This window comes from Crotalus tigris, unplaced genomic scaffold, assembly GCF_016545835.1.
Source record: "Crotalus tigris isolate CLP2741 ecotype Arizona unplaced genomic scaffold, ASM1654583v1 scf7180000024433.1590703, whole genome shotgun sequence".
Taxonomy (NCBI): domain Eukaryota; kingdom Metazoa; phylum Chordata; class Lepidosauria; order Squamata; family Viperidae; genus Crotalus; species Crotalus tigris.
Genome location: NW_024100600.1, coordinates 1,302,355 through 1,326,482, shown reverse-complemented (window position 1 = coordinate 1,326,482; position 24,128 = coordinate 1,302,355). Strand labels below are relative to the sequence as shown.

General features: G+C 42.5%; 1 protein-coding gene across 21 annotated transcripts in view; it reads right to left on the bottom strand.

Annotated features, from left to right (window-relative positions):
- Positions 1-24,128, bottom strand: part of NFAT5 (nuclear factor of activated T cells 5) — a 53,910-nt gene that overhangs the window by 8,593 nt on the left and 21,189 nt on the right. For 5 of the 21 annotated variants that reach the window (XM_039330907.1, XM_039330908.1, XM_039330911.1 and 2 more), the window contains 10 exons: positions 17,859-18,417; positions 12,851-13,043; positions 11,708-11,898; positions 5,956-6,128; positions 5,361-5,495; positions 5,163-5,215; positions 3,965-4,097; positions 3,582-3,665; positions 2,879-3,024; positions 110-2,483 (listed from right to left, as the gene is read on the bottom strand). In XM_039330907.1, the coding sequence (XP_039186841.1) occupies positions 110-2,483; positions 2,879-3,024; positions 3,582-3,665; positions 3,965-4,097; positions 5,163-5,215; positions 5,361-5,495; positions 5,956-6,128; positions 11,708-11,898; positions 12,851-13,043; positions 17,859-18,417 (4,041 nt within the window). Of the gene's footprint in view, positions 1-109; positions 2,484-2,878; positions 3,025-3,581; positions 3,666-3,964; positions 4,098-5,162; positions 5,216-5,360; positions 5,496-5,955; positions 6,129-11,707; positions 11,899-12,850; positions 13,044-17,858; positions 18,418-18,872; positions 23,243-24,128 lie in introns of all 21 variants that reach the window. The other 16 variants (XM_039330916.1, XM_039330917.1, XM_039330919.1 and 13 more) reach the window with 9 other exon arrangements.

Genomic DNA, 24,128 nt, shown 5'->3' with positions numbered 1-24,128 from the left:
GTATTTGTGTTTTCATAGCTCAGGTACGTAAAATGGAATACCAAAATTAGAGGCAGACAAGCAAGGAAAATCTAGCGCTCTGAACATCAATCTTTACACTCAGACTTACCGTCTTGGATGCCAAAGAGGAATATCCCAGAGGTCTGTGGGGATGAGGTGGAGGAGTTCTGCAGCTGGTTGATAGAACTTCCAGCAGAGGCACTGTGAAACAAAGTGGCTGCCTGCTGCTGCTGCTGCTGCTGCTGCTGCTGCTGCTGCTGCTGGGGGGGCGATGAAGTATCCTGTATATTTGGCAGGTTGCTCTGTGGGGAGTAGAGAGGGGGTTGTTGCAACTCCTGCTGGCTCATGTTGCCCTGCAAGGCAGACATGGAAGCTGATGATAGGAAGAGGGTGACCGGCTCCGAGCCATGGAATAAGCTTGGTGGCGGCTGTGGTGTCTCAGCTTGGGTGGAGCCTGAACTCCGGCTCTGGAACTGCATGGGCTGCTGCTCTTGGCTCCTCGAGGCCAGGCTACTCTGGGGGTGGAAGAGAGGCTGGCTCTGCTGTTGTTCCTGACTGGTCATCGTGCTGGGACTGGAGCTGAACAGCAGTGTTGGCTTCTGAGAGGTCACAGAGCCCATGGTGTTCTGGCTGCTGAACCGGATATTTTGCTGCTGCTGCTGCTGCTCTTGGGTAGAGGCACTATTCTGAAGAGCCACAAGCGAATGCTGAGCTTGGAAAATGCCCCCATGCTGGTTGGGAGGCACCCCAGAGGGAGGGAGGGGGCCTAGAGTTACTTGGGCCTGGAAAAGGGCCTGATGTGTCGACTGGGGCTGCTCCTGGGCAAGCAGAGGGCCCTGGAGGTGGGGCTGTTGGAAGGAGGGTTGCTGCTCAGTCCTGGCTGGGCCTTGCAAGGGAGAAAGAGAGCTTTGTGTGGCGAAGAACGGCATCTGCTCCTCCTGCGCAACGGAGGAGCCCATTGTATTTTGGGAAAGAAACAGGCTGCCTGCCTGCTGGTCCGGAACCACTCCTAGGCTTCCCTGGGAATGAAACATTGGCTGCTGCTGCAGTTGCTCAGAAGAAGAGGCTGCATTCTGGCTATGGAAAAGAGAATTGGGTGTCTCCTGAGAGATGCTCTGGGTGTCCCCGAATAGCTGAGGCTGGGAGTGGGCAGCTGGGGGCAAGAAAGTGCCCGCCTGGAGAGAGAGCATCTCTCCACTCTGCTGGAAGAGCCCCCCACCCTGCTGCTGGGCTCCGGCACCTTGAACGGCAGCCATCATGTCCTCCGAGGAAGGAAAGAGGGCAACCTGAGCCTGGCTCTCCCCACTGTGTTGTATTTGGACCATTGCCTGAAAGACGCTGCTCTGCATCTGTTTGGCTTGTCCTGAAGCTTCTTTGCCTTCCACAGAGCTTGAAGCCGGGAACATGGCAGAGCCGCTGGTGGGCACTTGCTCCTGCTGCGGCTGCCCTGGAGTGCCTGCATTGTTGCTTGAGACACTGGTGGGAGAGAACAGCTCACACTGCATTTGCATGTCTTCACTCACTGACAGCCCACCTATCAAATGGGAAGTTGGCGGGTACACTGGGGACTGCTGGATGCTTCCATTTCCCGAGGAGGAGGAGGAAGAGGAGGAGGTGGAGGAGGAGGCGGAGGAGAACAAGTCGGACGGCATGCAGTTGGGGGCCTGGCAAAGGCCTTGCTGCATGTCGATCACCATCGCAGCAGACGTCTCCATCACTTGCGGTTGCTGCTGCGGCTGCTGCTGGCCAGCCAACGAAGTCTCCGGCATGGTCTCGTTTCGGCTGGGGAGAAGGTCTTCTGCCCTCGAGTGAACGGTGTCCGATGAAGAAAACATGCCCTGGTTGACACCATTCTGGATTTGGCTAACCTGCTGGAAAATTTCTACATTGAGCTGCTCTTGAACGTCCTCACCCTCAGAGCCTGAAAAGAGGACAGACGACAGCTGCTGCTGAGCTTCCAGGACTTGCTGAACCAGGTCAACATTTCTGCTGTTGCCGCTGCCACCAGGGCTGGACTGAAAACTCCCTGTCTGCAGCTGCTGGATTGTACTCTGAAGCTGGCTAACCCCACCGGCCGAGAACATGCTTGAGGAGATCTGCTGCTGCAGTGCCTGGCTGGACTCCTGAAGGGGAGGAGGCTGTTGGGGGGTCTCCGTCAGCTGGGACAAAGCCATGGCTGTGCTGTCTGACTGCAAAGCCTCTCTGGAGGAAGGCTCCCTCAAGGGGAACTGGGAGGCCTGCTGCAGGAGGGTATCACTGTTCTGCAGCTGGCTCGGAGCAGAGGCGGCTGGAAAGCTGCCAGACTGCACGACGTCTGGAGCCTGAAGGGTCGGCATAGCCTCAGGAGGATACTTTGGTTGCAGGGGCTGCTTTTCACTCTCTGGAGCCAGATGAGAAGCAGAAGAGGTGAAAGTGCCATTCCCCAACATGCTGGATATGGTGGTCTCCAAAGTTGTTTGAGATTGCCCAATGGTGCTGGTTGTCTGAAGAGAAATATGCACACACCGGCAGTAAGATTTAGAATTTTTACTTTTCTCTGCCTAACCATAATTCAGGGAGAAAAATAAACTATCCTGAATTCTACAGAGTATTCATTCCTTCATTATATACTTTTCATTTAATTTTTTTCCAATTTTTAGAAATCCATTCCTTACACCCTTAATTTGCATGGTTATGAACACCACAGCAGAGGTTATATTGTTTTGGAAAAGGTATGTTCCAGTTAAACTTCTCCTGTCTATTGTAAAAAGTGAAATAAATATTCCTACCAAACTTATCACAACAGATGTCAAACAAATGTTCTAAATAAAATTTTCATAATTTTCTTCTTTTCTTATAAAAGACATATGTCCAGAACCATTTTTTAACTGCTGCTTACATTAAAAGCAGGAAGAGACATTTTCTCGGCCACAAGTTCCATTGGAGCAGCCTCTTCATTCTTAACGATACTGTTTGGCCTGAGAGGAGTTACCAAGGCACTGGGGAGAAGATTTATTTGGTCCAGCTGGCAGCCATTGGAATTCGCTGCAGAAGACAAAGAGCAGAATTCACTCCGTAAGACAACCCCAGGAGGATGAAACTCAAAAATACAGCATCTACTAGAGAGAAGAGCCTGTTAGAAGGGAAGACAGATAACCTTTCCTGGCAAGTCCTGGCTATGCAGTCTGTCTTTGCAGTAAAAGACACTCCTGAAACCCAAGTGGCTGCTACACACAAAAAAAACCCATGGCACCTTGAGGGCTGATACATCTATTATGGTTGAGCTTACCAGCACAAACACCTTAGCCTGCTTGATCAGTAATCTCTGGCCTACTGAAGCTTGCTTGTTTATTACATTTATTACATGTATATCCCCACACAAAAAATCATTCTCAGAGTTAAGTATTTAGACTTTAGTGAATTTTTGGAAGTCAGCCAGGAAGCAGACTGAATGAGAAACAACACATATTAACAGTAAACATCTGTAGTCTGAAAGTTCCCAAATAAGCCAACTATGACGGCCATTTTTTCAATGTGATGTCCTCAGCAGTTTTATGAAGTTTTTGGCTGAGGTGATAAGGAAGGCTGCCGTCCAGAATTACCTTTGGCTGCATCATCAAAAGAGCAGGGCTGGGTTGGGCTGGATATTTCCTGCTTCACGTTCACATTCAGAGTATGAGCTGCTGCTGAAGAAACAAAATGTTCAGGAGAGATGTAAGCAGGGAAATTATACGCCAAGCTTCCCGATTTTTCAGATCACCAATAAGCCCAAGTTACACATTTCAAGAACCAAAGGCCAATGACTGAAACATTCAGCACAGCTCCTTGAAATCCGTGGTAGTTGCGCACACCCTCTTTCCCAAACTGCAAGCACTGGCCAAGATGTCCTCAGGCCAATGATTCATGTTCCCTAAGCGGCTCCCTGGCCAAGCGGGGCAAACTTAGACCAAGACACCTTGGTCAAATATTGTGCTTTTTTACATACATGTATTTGGAGTGTATGTAAATTGTTGTATGTCATGTGATCTCCCAGCATTGGTCACGACAAAAATCCCAACAGAAACAGATGTAGTTATTTGCTGGTCATGATAAGGTGGCACCTTCACAATTAGATGATTCTGAAAAGAAAAAAAAGTGGCCTCCAGTCTGTGACATTTGACATAAGAAAATCTAGATTTTTATCAATAAGGGCCCAGATACATTGGCTGTAGCTGTTCCTACCACTCCTTCATTGCATAAATCTAGCATACAAACAAAAACTTGCTGGTGACTTCCTTTGCTGGAGTTTATCCAAGGGGGGAGCAGGGGGAAAGATGGAGGACTCAGAACAAAGTCAGTTAAATGGAGAGATGAAACTACGGTTATCTCTACTGAGCTCTCAAAGGCAAGTAAGTACATTGCCACTCAATCACACAAACTCTGAACATGAAGAAATCTGACTTTCCAAGCTAAGCAAAAGTTCCACCAAAGAATCCAATCCTAACAACCAATGAGGAGGAGGAATGCTGGCTCCCTATCAAAGATCTGCCCTGTTCTTTGGACTCCGAGAACAACTAGTTAGTTAACAGCCGTTTCTGTGAGGACATCAGAAGCCAATCCCTCTCCTCCACCTCAGAAGTGAAGATGATTTCACTGAGGTATGTATGACTCAATGTTCAAACCTATGGCTTTACAGCTATGTTGCTCCCTAGAGCAGCCTTCAGGAGTCACAGTGGCAAGAATGCAGTACTGCAGGCTGACTCTGCTCACTGCCAGGAGTTTGATTCTGATTGGCACAAGGCTGACTCAGCCTTCCAAGGTCAGTAAATGAGGACCCAGATTGTGGGGGCAATATACAAACTGCTTAGAGAGACCTGTAAAGCACTATGGAATGGTACAAGTGCTATTGCTGGCCTTCCTCTAGCAGAAAACAAGGGCTACAAAATAATTTTACATTTGGATCTTAGATCTTTGTTCTGAATGCAGATTTACTGTAAGATTTGTTTACATTACAGATTTGCATTCAGCCATAAAGCTTTCAGAAAATTTATCCTTCCCATTAAGTACAGGAATAAAATGCATGTGCATGCCTATCTGAACCTCACTTTTAAAACATAACATAAAATGGGATTGTTTTAATAGTAATGCCTAAATTAATGTTCTCAAGATCAAATGGATAAGTACATCCCTAAGGAAGCAAATACCTGATGAAACAGCTCCATGTCAATTTCTGCCTCGGCTTTCCAGGAACTTTCATCTGTTTGAAAGCAAGGCAGGAAAATTATACAAAGATACCAGTAAGCTGTCGAGGAAGTCACAAGACCAATAGCTCTCACGCTGGCCATTCCCATCCCCCTGGAACTTCATTTGCCCAATCTAGGCACATACACCTTGATACCCACCAGAGATATTCTCTTGGAAGATCACTTTGGTTCCCTTCAGAAAATTCTTGCCGATCAAAAATACTTCTTCTTCTCCTTTCACTGAACAGCTATGCAGGCTTTTCTTGAGGATTTCTGGCACGCCTGCAGGTTGAGCTATGCCAAAAAGAAAAGGAGATTTAACTGAAAACATCCATACACAATCAGCTATAAACCCAAGGCCTCTAACAGCCTATATGTGGAAAGGACAAATGCTATGAAAAGCTTAAGCAAACATCAGATTCAAAAAGTAAGACTCCTTTTCCTTTTACAGGGGAAAGTACAGCACAGTTCCCCTGGGAACTCATGGCCAGCTGTTGCCATTTTAGGAACACACTTATGAGGTAAGGTCCTAATGTAATATTCAAAATCTATTTGTCCATGTTTTATTCTCCATGTCACTAAAATAGATCATTTTATGCAGATTCTCTCAAGTTCTGTTTCAGTAAATACTAAAAATAACTTATGATTTTGTTTTTGTAAAGTTTAATTCTCTGTAGAGAAGCAGGACAGCTCAACAAGTAAGGGGGCTTTGGTCATTAGGGGCCCTGCCTCACAATTTGACTCTGTCACTTACTGCACAGAACGGGCGAGGACGGAGTCTGTAGCGTTAGAATAGAACCATCTTTCCGCGGGATGTTGACACGGAAAACCAGTCTGGCTCGGGTGCTTTTTTTCTTAGAACCAGCAATGCCTATTCGGGCTTCGACATCTGCATTCCTCAACTTCAGAATTCCAACACAGTCCACCCTAACAACATAGGATTAATTTTTGCATTATTTTAGTCCTGCCAATACATGGGAAGTGGCAAGCTTTTCAAGAGATGCAGCAGGTCTGCAGTGACAACAGAAGCAACCACCAAATCATCTAATTTCAATATCCTGGAGCTGTGGTGGTAAAAAAAACTGGGATGTCCAGAGGATCAAGCATTCAACTTGACTTTAGAAAATATGGTACTATGTAATATAGACCATCACTAGATATTGCTGGATAATTCATTTTTCCATCAATAAAACATGAAAATAGAACAGACACTTAGGAGATGAAAATATATCACTGCATGCAATGGACATAAAGGACAGCTAAATGATGGAAAGAGTTCATTCAAAAGAGGCTAGTTTTTGTAAAAGTATTGGAATAACCTAACAATGTTTTTTTGTTTTTAAATACCTGGAAAAGAGTACAATAACAACAATAACAACAACAACAACAATAATAATTTATTAAATTTATATGCCACCCAACTCCCAGGCTTCTAAAATAATGTGTTCAATCTGATTTCTTTGTTATAAACAAAGGTCCAAAGAGTTTTAACTTGCCACACAATATGCAATTATATAGAATGAGATAATGACAATGCAATTCAGATTGTCTGGAGAAGTTTGTTATCTCAAGCCCAGTACCCGGCTGTCAGTCTATGCCTTGGAGAGGTCCCCACAGTGCAGAGACAGGTTAGTCCACCATGTTTCCTGACGGTCAGAACAATTAATCAGTGGAACAACTTGCCTCCAGACATTGCGAATGCTCCAATACCAGAAGTTTTGAAGAAGAGACTAGACAACCATTTGTCTGAAATGGTATCGGGTTTTCTGCCTGTGCAGGGGGTTGGACTAGAACAGTGGTTCTTAACCTGGACAATATTGCCCCCCAGGGGGCGATTTCATTTTTCAAGGGGGCGATGGAACGAAAAGGGGCGACGCGGGGGCGAAGGAATGAAAAGGGGGCAATATGGGGGTGATGCAGCGAGAAGTTTTGGGGACACCTTTGAGATTTTTTCATACAGTGAATCGCTGTATATCTGTCGTACCAAAACATCAGATGATCGCTATTAATGGATTGAATTGTGTTTTCAAATGTTCCTCCAGCTAGCTTCAGTACAGAACGCTGTACATATGTGAATAGGCATCGCTTATCTTCATGCGCATTGCGCAGCAGCCTCTACCCATACAGTGGCGCGCCATTGGCCAGAATATTGGAGATAGGGGGAAAAGACTGGAAATAAATTATTTGCATCGATATATCCTGATGACAATTTTAAAGAAAACAAAAAAAGTGTTTGCATAAATTGAAGAATTATTTCCTATGTTGTGATTGAGAAGTTATGTTAGGGGAGGCGGGCGATGACAACTTCCTCATTGGCTCAAGGGGGCGATTCGTTCAAAAAGGTTAAGAACCACTGGACTAGAAGACCTCCAAGGTCCCTTCCAATTCTGTTTCCATCCAGAATCCAAGAGCTTCCCTACCCACTTTTCAAGCAACGCTCTCTCTACAGATATATGCAGAGAGATTTAAACATAGAAAGGGACTGTAAGGACCCACCTCAACTTTGCATCTTAAGAAGATAGAACTCTTGGCATAATTCTTCCAACAGGAATCCTTTATTAAGAAGAAGTGGTTGCAGGCGTGCTAGACAGGACTTGAGGTCCAAGCTCTCCCATTCAAGGTTTTAAGGGGTTCCCCAGTAGTCCCACCCAATCACCCCCTCCTTCCAGTGATAGTTTCAGGCATCACAATTCCACCCCTTTTTTTTCTTTCTTCCGTCTGGATGGAGACTTCAGATAAACTACATGAAAGGTAAATAACCTCCTTTGTTATGGTAAGGTTCTTTGGTGCTAACTACATTCAAACTCTTTGAGGTTGCAATAAACACATTCAGTTCCTTAGAAGTATACTGAAGGAAGTGAGGGCCATAAAGCCCTTTTGTTCTCCCCCTTCTCTCCCTCTTATGGCAGAATCCAGAGAAGGCAGAATTGGGGTTTTCTATATTTGATAATTAAAGATGAAATATAATTGGATTCTGACATCCGGCCCCTCTTAAAAATAAGAGAGATCCACCAGGGGTTCGCCCTCCGAGCTGTCATCTGAGACATCCACCGGCCCTGTGGTGTAGGCTGGAGTTCTTTCCCCTTGGTGAGCAGAAGTGGGGGGTTCTGCAATTTCCATCATTCTCATGGCCGTTTCTTTTGGCTTACCTGAAGACTTTCCGGATTTGTTGATTGGGGATCTGTCTGGGTTGTGCTGGGGGGCTTTGGAGTGGCATTCTACAGCTCGATGCCCTTCTCTTCCGCACTTGAAACACCCCATTTGCTTCTTGGCTGTAGCCGATGATTTCACCGGTTCGTGTGTCAGCTCAGGCGGGGGGCGGCTCCATTGTTTTCCTCGGCGGTGCCTCTTCAATATGTCGATCTCTGCTTCCTCTGCCAAGACGTACCATTCCTCAAGTCGGTGTGGGTCCCCTCGGGGCAGGCAAGCGTCATATAGATCATAGTTTAGTCCGTCTTTGAAATGGCTAAGGAGGATGTCTTCTGGCCAATTCAGTTTGCTGGCAATGGCCCGGAATTCTTGTGTATATTCGGCCACCGGGCGTTTGCCTTGCCTCATGGTTTTTATCCTTTCACGGGCTTTGCGATCAGCCAGGGGGTCTTCAAATCGTCTTCTCAAAGAGGACATGAACCGGTTGAAGTTACTGAGTTCTGGGGCATTGGAGTCACCACCCAATCTGCAGCCGGTCCATCCAGGGCAGATTGCACGATCCGGATGCGGGCTTTGTCGCTGGGAATGTCCTGCCCGTATTCCTCCATGTAGCTGAGGACTTGGGTTAGGAAAAACCCCAAACGTGTTGGCTCCCCTTTGAATTTCACCTCCAACGGTGGACATCTTGGAATGGATCGATGCCTCCGTTGTTGGTGGTAGTGTCTTCCGTCCAGATTGCCATCTGTGGTCCGGTAGGGGGTGGGGGCTACTGGATCAGTAGATGTCCCCGGGGTTGCAGGTTCCACGTCCCCCTCGGTGTCTCTCCCTTTGCGGCTCCAGGAGCTGGGGCGGCCGTAGGGCTCAGGATTCTCCTCTCCTAGGGAGCTGAGAGTTCTCTTCATCAGGTCAATAGCTTTCTCTAGGATCCAGTCTGAGTACGGTGCCCAGCTTCCTCCCTCTTCACTTGCGTGCAGGGATTTCTCCATCTCCTGCTTCCATTCTGGTTGCTTGGTCCCCCGTCTCAGGGTCACCTTTCTTGATTCCTTTCCCCACTCACTTTTCTTTCCAACGCCCATTGACCAGCGAGGCTTGTGGTCCCGTGTCTCCACCACTTCTTTTCCTGAGGAATCTGACCTCTCGGATCCCAACATCTGACGAGGTTCCAATTTGGTCAGCGGCTCTCTTTCCAGGGAGTTTTCCCCCTCTTTTGCTCCATTGTCTGACATGGTAAATTTTTGCAAAATCCCCCGGCAAGGGTCTCCCTTCCAGGTGGATTAATTTTGCAAGTCCTGTCTAATGTAAGGACCCACCCCACTTTACATCTTAAGAAGACAGAACTCTTGGAATAATTCTTCCAACAGGAATCCTTTATTAAGAAGAAGTGGTTGCAGGCGTGCTAGACAGGACTTGGGGTCCAAGCTCTCCCATTCAAGGTTCAATATTTGATAATTCAATTCAATATTTGATAATTAAAGATGAAATATAATTGGATTCTGACAGGGACAATATTCCAAAACAAGGAAACAGAAATGGCATTACTGATTCACTTCAGGGTACAGATCTATTTTCACTGTGTGGAATTTTGTCAACTGGATGAATGCTCATCAATGGACCAACCAATCACCATTTTGAAACTACTTTGCTTCTCCCTCTTGTGAGAATGAACAATTTGTAAATAAATACACTACAGCATAGGAAAACAGGCTTTCCTCAAGCAAGTTTTAAATTTCCCAAATGAAGGAGAATTTAGGGCCCAGCTAAAAGCTCCTTCATCATCTCTGGGAAAACAAAGCTGAGGTGGCGCAGCAGTTAGGGTGCAGTACTGCAGGCCACTTTAGCTGACTGTGTTCAGCAGGTCAGCGGTTCAAATCTCACCGGCTCAAGGTTGACTCAGCCTTCCATCCTTCCGGGGTAGGTAAAATGAGGACCCAGATTGTTGGGGGCAATGTATATATATATATATACATTGCTTACTGGTGTACACCGCTTAGAGAGTGCTTGCACTTAAAGCGGTATATAAGTCTCATAAATAAATAAATAAACTCAGTATAAGATGTCAAACAGGACCAATTTACAAACATGAACTTGCGGTGTTCTAGGTCAGTGGTTCTTAACCTTTTTGAACGAATCGCCCCCTTGAGCCAATGAGGAAGTTGTCAATCGCCCCCCTCCCCCAACATAACCTCTCAATCACAACATAGGAAATAATTCTTCAATTTATGCAAATGCTTTTTTTGTTTTCTTTCAAATTGTCATCAGGACATATCGATGCAAATAATTTATTTATTTCCAGTCTTTTTCCCATATCTCCCATATTCTGGCCAATAGCGCACCATTGTATGGGTAGAGGCTGCTGCACAACGCACATGAAGATGCACATTCACATATGTACGGCATTCTGTACTGAAGCTAGCTGGAGGAACATTTGAAAACACAATTCAATCCACTAAGAGCGAGCGATCTGATGTTTTTGTACGACAGATATACAGCCATTCACTGTATGAAAGTCTCAAAAGTGTCCCCAAAACTTCTCGCTCCATTGCCCCCATATCGCCCCCTTTTCGTTCCTTCGCCCCCATGTCGCCCCTTTTCGTTCCATTGCCCCCCTGAAAAATGAAATCGCCCCCTGGGGGGCAATATCGCCCAGGTTAAGAATCACTGTTCTAGGTGACAACCACTATGGGAATGTGAAGCTCGATGAAGGACTTCAAAAGAGTGGCTATTTTCAGAGCCAGCACTAAGTTTGCCTATCCCGTTCTGTTAGGTTCAGAGAGGCCCTGAATGAAAGGCTTGTATGGAAAAGCAGGGACAGACAGACTGCTCTGTGAAGTTCAAGTAATTTCAGAAGAGATCATGGGAAGGCATTTTTGTCAAGAGCAATCAGAATACAAATAGATTGCCCAGAGCGCCTGTGTGTGTGTGTGTGTGTGTGTGTGTGTGTATAATAATAATAATAATCAAAAGAGTTGTTCACTTTTGCTGATAAAGTGGAAAGCTATTAATCACAACCAGGAAGCAAGGAAGCGACTGCAGGTTGACTATGAGAGACCAGATGCTTTCCTTCTGATTCACATGGCAGCCTGAGAGGGCAGAGAAATCCTCCCAAAGAACCTCCATACTCCACTGTATTACAAATAAATTTAGTTTTAGCCAAAAATGGATTTAACACCACCCAGAGTCATACTGTTTGTGTTGGGTGGCTTAATAAATCTTATTAGTAAATAAATAAAAATCCCAATGTCAGATTTGCTCTCATGAAGACATTCTTCACCCGGAAACTGTTCCCAGAGATGAGGCAGGATAGAAGTCTAACAAGGGAAACAAAAGCAACAGCAGGGCAATGAAAAAGGACTCACGCCAGGGTCATGCTATTACTCGGATCCAGGCCCACTTCGATGACCGTGGTGCCCTCGATGTCCACCTCTTTGCAGGGTGTGGTGTTCCGCCCTGTGACCCTGCAGGCCTGATAGAATCCATGGGGCTTCACCCGGCCAGAGTCATTACCCACAAATATCTGTAACGTCACAGGATCATTGTGACCTTCCAGCTGGAAACACAAATCAAGATTTAATGGACCATGTGAAGCACTATTAATCTGCCAACAATGCAAGCACAAACATTTTTTGAATACCGAGCACTGGCTGGTACTACTGAGCAGAACAGATGAATTCTTTGGATTGTAAACATCTTGATATTTTTAGTTATATTCTATCAAGCCCTCAAGTTGATTTTATTGTATTCATATTTTGATCATATATATATATAAATGTTCTTTCTGAAAAGGAAGCACTTTCAAAAGTCTGTTTTGGACAGGGTCGACTTTTTATATATTATATACTCTCTTGTAGAAAAGTGCTTATGATGAAGTCAGAAACCACAAGTATTTAACATTATTCTTTAGAAACTGTGCATATATCCAGGGGATCTAAATATTAGCTTGTAATTAAATGAAACACATCTTCATTTTGCAGAGAAAAAACTACTAGACAACTAACTTGTTTAAGTGTCTATTTTTCAGTCAGTTGCTCCAGAGGGCCACTGCACTTTCTGCTCTATTGTTTGTGCAAAGTCAACGAATATGTGGAACCAATTAAGGGACATCACATATTTTTTTTCATCCATGTTTGCAATTTCTCTAGGAGACTGAAGTGAAAAATCAGCAACAGTAACCCTCTTTCATTCAGGACAGGCCACACAGATGGGTGCTCTGTGCAGTCATTTAAACCGGAAGAGCCAAGAGTAGCCCCTGCTCTATATTTACACACCTTCCATCCAGCTAGAAAGGCTTCCCTGTCTTAAACCAAGAAACATCCATTCCTTTGCCTGGAACAACAACGTAACCACAAACCTGAGGATTGGAGGGCTGTCTACCTAAGTTCTAGTAACATCTTTCATCCTGAGAAATCTGACTAGCCTGCTCTCAGGAACTCAGTAAGGCCAGGAAGAAGAGCACCCCCCCCCCCCAGGCCTTCTAGCCCCTCACTCCCCTTCTGGCATACCTTGATGGTGGGGAATCCCTGCTGGGTTCTGTCTTTCACTGAGCCTCGGCTGCCCTCAGTGAGGTAGCGAGCTCTGTGTTGAGTCTCCGGCTGTACCAGGATCTTCAGCTCTTTGCCTTCACTTTTACTCAGGTACTGACCACATAACATAGGGCACTTCTTCCCTCCAGTCGCCTTGGGGACTTCAGAGGTTCTGAGGTGTTAAAGCAGATTAGTACACAGGTTACCAAAAGCTTTCCTTCCAAACAAGCAAAGTGGCCAGGAAACCAGAAGACAGAGACATACATGCAGACCTGCACCATTTCTCTTTTTCCCTTTCACAAAAATTGTGTCATTTAATTAAAATATAGCCAGAAACCTAAAAACCTGTATTTTAACTAGTAAGTAGAGGACAAAATTTATAGTTATATTTTAACCATAAGCAATTTAAACAATCTGCCTGAATTCACCACCTTGTGTGAAATGCCAGTTCCTAGAACATTTTACCTAGCATATGTTCACAAATGTCACCTGGTTAAAACAAATCCTTACCATCTCTAGACCAAAGGCTTCCTAGGCCCTATTGCTATATATTTCAGGTAAGTATATGTTTAAATAATTTTTCAAACCAATGTTGTTAGATTAAAATATAATTAATTTCAGCACTGCACTGACTGTGTGACACAGCTATCTAGGCTGTAGACGTTTAGGCTGCTGAATTTTTTTAATATATCAGGTCGACCCATTCACATGGCATTTTCCATGTATTTTAAAATGAGAGAAACTGACATTGTGGTATTTAAGTAAGCTGGATTGCAATTATTTCTTTCTTTCCTTGACAACAAATATATTAATGGAAAGAGTTCATGCCACCAGGCTGAAAAAAACTATATTTGATGTACCTCTCCAGAGCTATTTGAAGACTGATCACATGTCTGTTTTTCTACTGGCAACATAAATAAGACTTTTCAGAAGTAAATGAGTCAAAATAGCAATTAGTTCCCATGCATTCAAAGTGAAATGCTGCATTTCTGTATTATCTAGAATGAAGCTTCAGGCTTGCTTTGCTCCTGATTGTGCAGGAGTTCAAGTCTGCAAAGGCAATATGGCAACAGATCAGAGTGGTTTATTTGCTTTAGAGCCTCTGCCCTGTCTCCCTATGGGAAGAAATAAATAAATGCAAAATGATTACACCACAAGGGGAGTTCCATAAATAAAACCTGTTTGAATAAACCCTAGAGCAGTGGTTCTCCACCTGTGGGTCGGGACCCCATTTGGGGTCGAACGACCATTTCAGGGGGGTCACCAAACAACACAGTCCGCCATTTTTCCCCCCTTTTCCTTAGCTGTGCTATTCCCTTTTATTCTATTGGCTTTTGAAAGCCAATAGAATAGACTCTCTTGAATAGAGTCTAATTCTATTGGCTTCAAAAGCCAATAGGAATTGTCCAGGCTGTCTCTGCCCTGCTGAGCCCGCCAAAAGTCCCATTCTGCAAACAGTGCTGCACCAGTTGAGTAGTCCTCGACTTACGACCGGTTGAGTAGTCCTCGACTTATGACCGTTGGGAGTCACGGCATTAAAAAGGTTGAGAACCACTGCCCTAGAGGAACCCATGAAAATAACTATTCAGCCTGACTTTGGATGTCACAAACAGGTCTGACCCGTTATTTCCCGAATTTCTGGGACAGTAAAAATGAAGAAAAAGCTTCTCTCAACTAGGTTTCGGGTCCAGGTATACCAGCCACCTGAGTGCAGAAATGTTTTATCACGACACTTCTAGCTTCAAGTTCAGGAACACAGTTACAGTAATTGCTAGCCTGTAAGTGGGCCATAGATTGTGCAGGACCCTTCTAGACCAAGTGGATGATAGTGGTTTATTTTATACCATTTGGTCCCCTGCCTTTTTTTCTCTAAGCATCCTACCAGGCCTGAAAATCTAAGCTGGCTTTTTGTGCAAAGTTTCATTAAATTAGAGTAGGATCCCAGCATCTCATTTTATTATTCTTTTCTGCCTGATACCTTTGGTCTATCAGGCATCTAAAATACAAGAAACTGATGTTTCTATTTCTGTTCCAAAGACAACCAGTACTGGGTGAGATATGTTACAAACATGTGTGCAATGTGTTGCTGTTAAGCCTCCTAGCTAGTCTTTCATGAACAATATATGTATTATGAAGTAAATTATGTTTTACAAGTCAACTTCCAGGTTTCAAGCATAGCATGCAATATTTTTAAACTCAAAATTCTGCCTTATTTTGTTTGGGCACTTATGAATAAAACTTATATTGTGTCCAATAAGAATGCTCAACAAATATATTCAATGTTTACTACAGGCTACATAGTAGCAGTTGCACAGGGTTCTAATTTCAAAAGTGGTTTAGACAATAATTGCATTTTGAAAACAACAAACTTTCCCATTTTATGAAAATATATGCAAATATATAAGAGCAGCCTACAGGATATAGGCACCACTTTTTCCATTGGCTTTTATTGCTTTAGAAGTGGGTAACAAATAAATTCCCGCTATCCTTCTTTAGAGAACTCTGCATAATTCAAAATCTGACCTCCGGAAGGCCTTGTTGTGCAAACAGCCCCTCTGCTGCAGACGCCAACCTCTTGATGGCCCCAGCCAGGGTTCGGGGACCTGTCCTCTGAAGTAGGAACTCTGACACACAACAGAACCCCAAATGTGCATGAAAGGAGCATTCTCTGAAGCTCAGCATTAGGGCTCCAGAATCTGCTCTACAGAATTGTATTGCACATTTTTGCCTTCTGAGATAATTACATTGATAAATTGATCATGATTATGAACAGCTTATCATCCCCATCTCTTCAATCAGTAACGAATCAGCCCCCCTCCCCAATTAGGTTTCATTTATCAGAGATTTCATATGCACTACAGGATACCAGGATTCATTCTGCTGCTTGACCACAAAACTCATTAAATAACCCTTGAAAAAAGCACCGATTCCTAATTCCCCTAGGCAAGGGGTTCTTGGAAAACACCAGGGCTGTGCAACACTTTGAACCCGAGTGACACCCGTGATTCGGAGTGTGCACACCAGAGTGCAGTCCTGGGGAAAGGCACATTTAAAGAGATTAGTGCATGCCCAACCACATTTCTCCTTTCAAATACGGAAGTGTTGCACAACTTAAAATAGTATAACGCAGCCTCTGAATCTCTATGATAGGAAGGCATTTTGTTTTAATTAACCCAGTACTATATTTTAGTAGTTATTTAGCAGCTGAAGTGCATTCAGTTCTGAAAAAAAAATCCACAACACTGACTCCTTGTATTTATTCTACAAAAATAGTGAACAGCATCAATTCAATGGGCTGATTTCTAAGTTGATATTCAGAGGACTATAGTGTTAATTTTCAGAATATGAACTTATTTTTTTGAAGAATCATCCCTTCTAATGGCCTCTTTTAATATACTCTGAAAAAGACTTTTGATAATGTGGATATCTGCAGAACCAGCAGTTTTCACTTTAATGTTGTCCTTGCAGGGCTTTTATAAATTTTGTGTGAGGAGAACAGGTCATATAAGACTATGGGCCACATTGTATAATAAGGCCTCCACAATCATATCCTGGAAAGCTGTTTAGTAGCAAACCTCACTCTGGAAAGTCTCTTATGATCTATCTCTTCCAAGTGGTATTTCAAGTATGGAACCAGACAACAGGGAAGGCAAAGCAAGATGGCGTTTCCTTTACACGGCAAATCCTTTTTCCCCATAATTCAATATTTTGTAACTCAAGGACAACATGAAATAGACTTTTCTGTAAGAAACAAGAGAAGTCCTTCAAAGAAGGAGGCAAGAAACTCAAAAGATTTCTCTGCATGACTTTGTGTCCACATTCGCATGCAGTAAGCCAGAGTGGTAAAAATTCTGATGTAGGAGGAACCATATACAACATCATGACCCAACTGCTCCTCTTGCCACCGGCACAGATAACAAGCCCTGACCATACAGCCAATGGCTTCCCTCTTCTTAAATGCAAATCTATGCTTGTCCACCTTGTTAAAATTCAGAGCAAGAAGCCATGATTTGACCTAAGCATGTAACACTGGCTTGCAAAGAACTGAACAAGCTAGATTCCTGAATACACATAAATTATAAACAGAGCTTTCCATGTTTATTGGCCGACATGAAGTACCAAACAAAATGGCGCCCCAGGGTGCTGCCTGTTCCCAGGAAAAACAGAATTCTTTACAAGTGTCACTTAGACTTCTACGCAATGCAATAGGCTACAACAGGGGTCACTGATTTCTCAGGCAAATGCACCTCATCTTGCCCATGGCCAACACTGAGGATCTTGTGATCCTCTGGATTCCAAAGGAAGGCGACGACTACCATTGGGTAGAAAATCAACAATTCCCTGCCATAATACACATGTGAACTTTCCACTGATGAAGTGGGATGCAAACCAGAGTTTCTAAATCGAGATCCAATTAAATGAAGAGATGAGAAACCACCACCCAAGCAGGCTGCAGGCAACATTTACGCATACACATACACACAACTGAGAAGCACAGAGCAAAACAGGATAGAGATTTATTTCTGAAAGATCAATTACAGAACTGAGATGACACAAACACAAATTTGGTTCATCTTAACATTTTAGAAAGAATATGAAAGGTCAACATCAGCTGTCTTTAATTGAGGCAGAGAGTGAAACAGAAGCAAGTGAAGTACGGACTTAAGTCCCCACAATTATCTCTGTTGCAGAAAATATGCAGGAGCTGATTCCAACTTTAAGGACTCTGTTTTAAACTGTTTCTTACTGAAAAACTTCCCACACACTAATCATGTTCCACAAGGAAAAGCTGACAACTGTTCCTGTTCAATGATGCTAAACTGGCCAAAAACATTTAGCATAAGAAACTATTAAATGTGATTCAAAATATCAGCTCTCCCATCCTTCTCAGTGAAAATATGAGCTGAACTCTAGAGAAAAATCAAGGTTATATTTTTACTTTGTCTGCTTTAACATATGTTGATAGAACATAAAGGCAGATACCAACCCATTTCCTGCTTTCAAGTTGCTTTTGCTCTCCGTGCCGAGTTGAGAAAGGACATAATGAGGCGCTTTGGCACTGTCAGCATCAAAGATGTCCATGGTCGATTCTTCACAATCTCGTGGTTTGATCCCTGGCCTCTGCTTTGGATTTCGTTTACGAGATTTACGTGGCACCTCAGTATTATCATTGTAGGAACTGGTACTCATGTTACTGAAGTTAGAGGGGGAGTCTTCCATCCACATACTGCAGCTCTGCTCAGACTCCAATCCGCACCCCTCATCCTGGCAAGACATCTGGCTGTTGTCCAGCAAATCCTCTGGTGGTGGTGAGATGTACAGAACTGTGTGTCTCTTCGGGGTGGACTGTGGTGGCTGCTGGACTGTGTTATTGGTTAACTGCTTGTCACTTACCCCACAGTTACTTACCCCCATGGCTGAGGAGCAGCCCTCCACTTGCATAGCTTTGCTGTCAGTGACTGAGGTAGAGTAAATGGTGGGGCCGGAAGTGGTGGTAAAGGAGCTGCAAGCACCGCCCACGGAGGAAGAGGGAGCTGAAGAAGCATCTGTGGTGTATAATCCACAAGTCAATACAGGGTCCCTAATCCCAACTCTGCTGGCTATAGCAGTCCCTTTGAAGTAGCGTGATTTGGTGAACCGATTCTTTCCCCAAATTAATATTTTAGAATTTGGCTTGTTTTGGAATTTAAGTGCTTCAAGTAATATAAGGCTTAAGCAACACGTTAAGTATTCAGAAAAGATAGCCAAATTATATTTCTCATTTTAATGCATAGTAGCAATCAGACTTTTCAGAAAATCTGTAAGTCACAAAATGGTTGCAAGCAAACAAAGGTGCTTTCATTGCCTCATCTGGACTATGAATTTAAGCCATTTTATCAAAAATGATAGAAACCCCCAGGAATGTGCATTTTAGGCCACATTATTGCCAATTGCTCAGCATCTGAAATGTTCAAAAACCTGGGACTGTGCTTAGCCATGAATATTAAAATAAGTTTCTAACCTATGAAGCAGAGAACTACAGGTCATTTTTAATGCAGACACTCCCTGCTTCAGAGGCAAATCCTGGAATAAAAATATGAGAAAAAAATGAGAATAGAGCTACTGATTATTCCAGATATCAATTATCAAATGAGAAATGAAATATAAAATAACTGAACAGCAACAAATGGAACTGGTACCAACTGTCATTTATGAATTCCCCCCCCCCCCAAAAAGCAGCGGCTAAGGTTTTAACTTGGAGGATGCCTTGGTCCTGAAAAGCAAGATGAGAGAAGCTGAGGTCGGCTCCCTCAGGTGAAAGACCCAGTGCTTTTGGGGGGAGAGAGGGGTAGGCAGAGCTCCCTACCACAGCCAAGATAATTGCTGAAGTTAAACGGGTTCTGGAACATCTCTGGAGATGCTCCAGAATGCTGTGAAATCAAGACCCAAAACAAAGCTTAACTTGGGATGTGAACTTGTCTCACAAAATGAAATAAATTGCAGAAGCATTGAATTTCACAGCAGTATTTTCTCTAGGGCAATATTTTTCTTAATGCAAAAGAATACTTTTTTATGAGCCACTGGCCTCAAATGGAATAAGTGTGGTGCGTATACTCAGCTTTCAGTGTGATTATTTTAAAGTATTACAATCTTTTTTAAAAAGAAAATCATTCAGAAAATAATTACCTTGGCTATCTATCTTTGTGGTTAGTTTGGGCTAAGTGAAAATACTAGTACATCATCAAAAATAAGAATGAATCGTAATCAATCTTCTACTTTAGCTATAATTCAGAGGAACCTTTATCTGTGAGGTATTTCCTCAGAATTCCTCATTCCATTGCCAGACAATTGCTGAAATAATCTAGAGCACTGATTGATACCAGTTCCATTTTCTAGCTTGTGCCTCAACAAATGCAGTGGTTGAAATTGATAAATTCAGTCATTCAAAACTGCATTTTAATTATAAAAAATCCTTTTATATCATGCATTAATGCAGTGCTTTCCTTAAAAAAAATTAAAAATTTGTTTCAGTGACTATAATTGCTGATTTGCAGCCACTTTTGAGTTAAATTGACATTTCTAAAGTGATCTTTGTTAAAACAGAGCCAATGTATATTTTAAATATTCACTCACTCAGCTATGCAGCTTGCTTTGATTAGATATTCTATGTGAATTATAAAATATATGCAAAAAGAATGCTGTAAACTTACATTGGCATAAACAATACTTTCTACAAGTTGTAAAACCCATGCAAAATGTGATAATCTTTGATTTTTTACATAAGATAAGAGTAAGTAGGAAAACCAACTCATCTCTGATGTAAACTGTTCAAAACACTGACTGGGGCGTTTTGACCAGTCTGTTAGCTTAGCATCCATTTTTATCTGTGGGTTAAGTGAGATAAAGACTGCCACCTCTGGAAAAGAATGACCCATTTCCCTACTTAAAAAGGGAATTAGCACAATCACCCAAATTCACACTGGCACTATTATGCCAGATTAATCTCCTGCAGAGGGAATTCACGTGAAAATAAAAATCTTTCCAAGAAACGCAATGATTATTAGATTTTATTAAACAATATTAACACAAAGTGAGAAGCATATTTACAAATAAATAGTAACTCCTCCAAAATATTATTTTACATGATATTTGAAAAGGAAAAAAAATGACTTTGCTTATACACAAAGGAAATCAAGAGAGCCAGCTTTGCTTTTGTAAAATTTTGTTAGCCCTGTGCTTCAGGTTACAATTTGGGTAGATCAGGGCAAATAAAACATACTGCTTGATTTTCATAATAAACTGGGTCAAGATATAAATTAGAGGCTTTCAAAGCTTTAAAAAATGAGCAAGTTTAGTTGCTTCAATTAAGCACAGTAATTACAAGATGCAAATAGTCCTCAGCTTATAACCATTTGTGTAATGACCATCTGAAGTTACAAAAGCTCTGAAGAAGTGACTTATGACCGGTCCTTGCACTTACAATTATTGCAGCATCTCTGCGGTCACATGATCAAAATTTGGCTGCTTGGCAATTGGCATGCATTTATAGGAGTTGCAAAGTCCCGGAGCCATAATCGCTATTTGAAACCTTTCAAGGTTTTAAGCAAACTCAATGGGGGAAGCCAGATTCACTTAATGCAAAAAAGGTTGCAAAATCAGGATGACTCACACAATGACTACATTGCTGAACAATAGATGTGTTCCAGTCCCAACTGTGGCTGTAAGTCGAGGACTACCTGTATAGGGACTAAGCAGAAAAGAGCGTAACCCAGGACTGGCATTGTACTACTGTGTTTGAGGTTTGCACGGAGACTTCATTTTAAGGTACTGGACATACCCCAGCAAAGAATGAATGCTCACTTTTCATATGGCAGAAATATAGGATGTTATGTGAATTCATGTTTAATATGTAATAGCAAAACCTTGATTGATCAGTTGAGGCTGAAGTAGCTTCAAAAACAAATTAATCCCAAATCAGGACAGTCAAAATGTCTCTTCAAAACTGACATTCATGAAGAATTATGACCAAAAACTGTCTGGATCTGGGAAAGAGGTTATTAGAAATCTCATTTCACACTATTAAAATACAGGTGTATACAGGACACTCCAATGTTTAGTATTATTTCTAGGACATATTAATTTCTAGGATCAAAACTGCATTATTAATAAAACTGAAGCTGGACAGGCTAATTTTATGCATTCTGTGAAATGTGAGATTACGTATCAACAAAGATAACCCTTTTTTACAATTATAATCATGTGCCAAATATTTTTATGAGCATCACCATGATGTGGCAATAAGATGGTTAACTTTTTATAATTAAGTCCTCCAATTATCCTACTGAAAGATTTTGGTACTCTCACACTATCCATTCTGTAATTGAAACAACCATATAGTTTAAAAAGGCACAGTAAACGTCTGCAATTTTAGTAGCATTGTTCAGATTATTATTTTGCCTCTAAAACAGCATAGTACCATACAAAAAGCATCTTCCCTGTTCTGGGTTACAATTATAGAACCAGAACGACTTCCAAACAGTATTGAGCCTTGTCCACAGATACACTCACCGCCTTCCAAAAATGCCCAGTGCATTTTTATAGCAATGAGACTGAGATCTTAAGAGCACAAGAATCAGAAGCAGAGAAGCTGGCCTGATCAAATATGCAACTGCTGCTCAAGTTGCTAGATAAAGTGAAATAGTCTTCTTCCCTCTTGGAAGTCTTACGTTTATAAAAATCTTCTCTCCTTCATAGGCTCTTTGGTAGGCACAGAAAAAAATGGCTATCTTTAGGCAAAGCTAAAGTATTTGTTTACTGCATTAGCATTTCATTCTTTGAGAGTGTTCAGGGCACTCTGAGAGGGAGGCCTTCAGAGGCACAAGGTTTTTCAAGAAGCTAAGCACAAGCCTAGCAATATTGTAACTGCTTTTTCCCAGAGTAGAAGGATGGCAGGGCCAGTGTCTCAGGTGTCCTTCTGAGCATTCCCATGCAAAATAATAAGTGCACAAGCAGCCAATGAATGAAGCACTGCAGACATTTGCCACATACTCTTCACTGTTCAGGAGACCGAAGAGAAAATGCGAGCATCCCCTAAAACAGGGGTTAGGGCAGATTCATTCCAAAAGTAATCCCTCATACAAGTAACCTTTAGGAATCTTGATTTATTTATTTTTGATGGCTACAATTCTTCCCCATTACTGGGCAAGTGGACTTTCCAGAGTCAGTAAAGAAAAAGTTAGAAGTTCTGAAGTAAAGGCAGAGGGACACCAGACCTTGTATTGTCAAAGTCACAGACAAAGTGGCTGCAAATCTGCTTCCATACCTTCATGCCAACTTTGGCTTACTAATCTTCTCCAGTTTCATTTATGGATACAATGTAAAAAGCTTTGTTAGAGGTTAACTTAAGGCAATCCACTATTTATAAAACAAAATAAAAAGGAAAGGAGAGAGACTGATGAAGAAGTCTGAAACAAGACCGACCTAGACACCCTGGGTGAGATTGGATGGGTTAAGGGTCTCTGGTACTATCTGTCTTCACTACTGAGAGCACACAACCCACCACCGATGCCTGTCTCTGAATGGCGGAGCTAGAATGCAAGTTAAGGGGATTAATAGAGAAAACAACTAGCATCCCAGCAATAGCAAAAAGCAACCCCATTGACTTTAAACATTCAATGCAGATTCAGAATAGATTGGTCACTTATATTATAGCCCAAATAGTTTAAAATTTCCCATTACATTTACATGCCGTAACAGCATTTTAAAAATCAAATCAGAATCCAATCTGTTTTGACACACAGAATAATATTTGTACTGACAGATGCACAAGTTGTTATTTCTTACCTGCAACTTTAACTGGATGTTCATGTTCATCAATTCAGACTAGAAAGTCTGACAATCAAAAATGATAATTAGATGCAGTCAACCAGCAGACTAGTATTCAGCCCTGTCTGATGCAGAGCTCTGGGAAGCTGCCATTATGCCTTACGGATATTAAGAGGGCAAGTACTTGCCTTCTCCCCCCCCCCCCCGAATCCCCCCACCCCGTGCTATTCTTATTTTACTGAATTTTACCTCAGGAACAGAAACACTTATCCCCCCCCCCATTTTTCAGATGTTTGTAAAGGCAGCTTTAACTTTAGCATACTTATTGTAAGCATTAGTAAAACAATGCAACTGCTACTCAATCCAGTGCAGCCCGACAGCTAATATTTATCCAAATATCAGCTCCTATAGCAACAAAAATGTTTAGTTCAGGAGCTGGGGGAAATCATTCCTGAGGGACAGAACCCCTTTCTCTAACCCTCTCCAGGAAGAGCCCCTGCGTGTCATGAGCCCTGGCAACTGGTTTTACTCATCAGGCATTGGGGAGAGGAGCAGGCCTGATATCTCTTTACCCATCATGAACTCTTATTTCCAACACAAATCAAATCACTTAGAGGAAGTTGTGCTTGATCTTTTACTTTTCTATTTATTCATCATTTAATTAATATACCACCTATCTCACCATCAAGCGATTCACTTACTTTCTCCTCTTTCAAACCGTGTTTTTCCAATTTTTGAAACACTGTTAGAATGAGAAATTTGCAGAACTCATTCGGGATATTACTTGGCATCTATGTAAAAAATACTTCAATTCAATTTTTATTATTAAATAAATGCACAACCCCAGCAACTTTGGGCAAATGTTTTTAAAAATTACAATTATACCCACGTACTTCTTGTCACAGACATGCTAACCTGGCCTATGCTAAGAAGAAGCAGAATACTATATTGC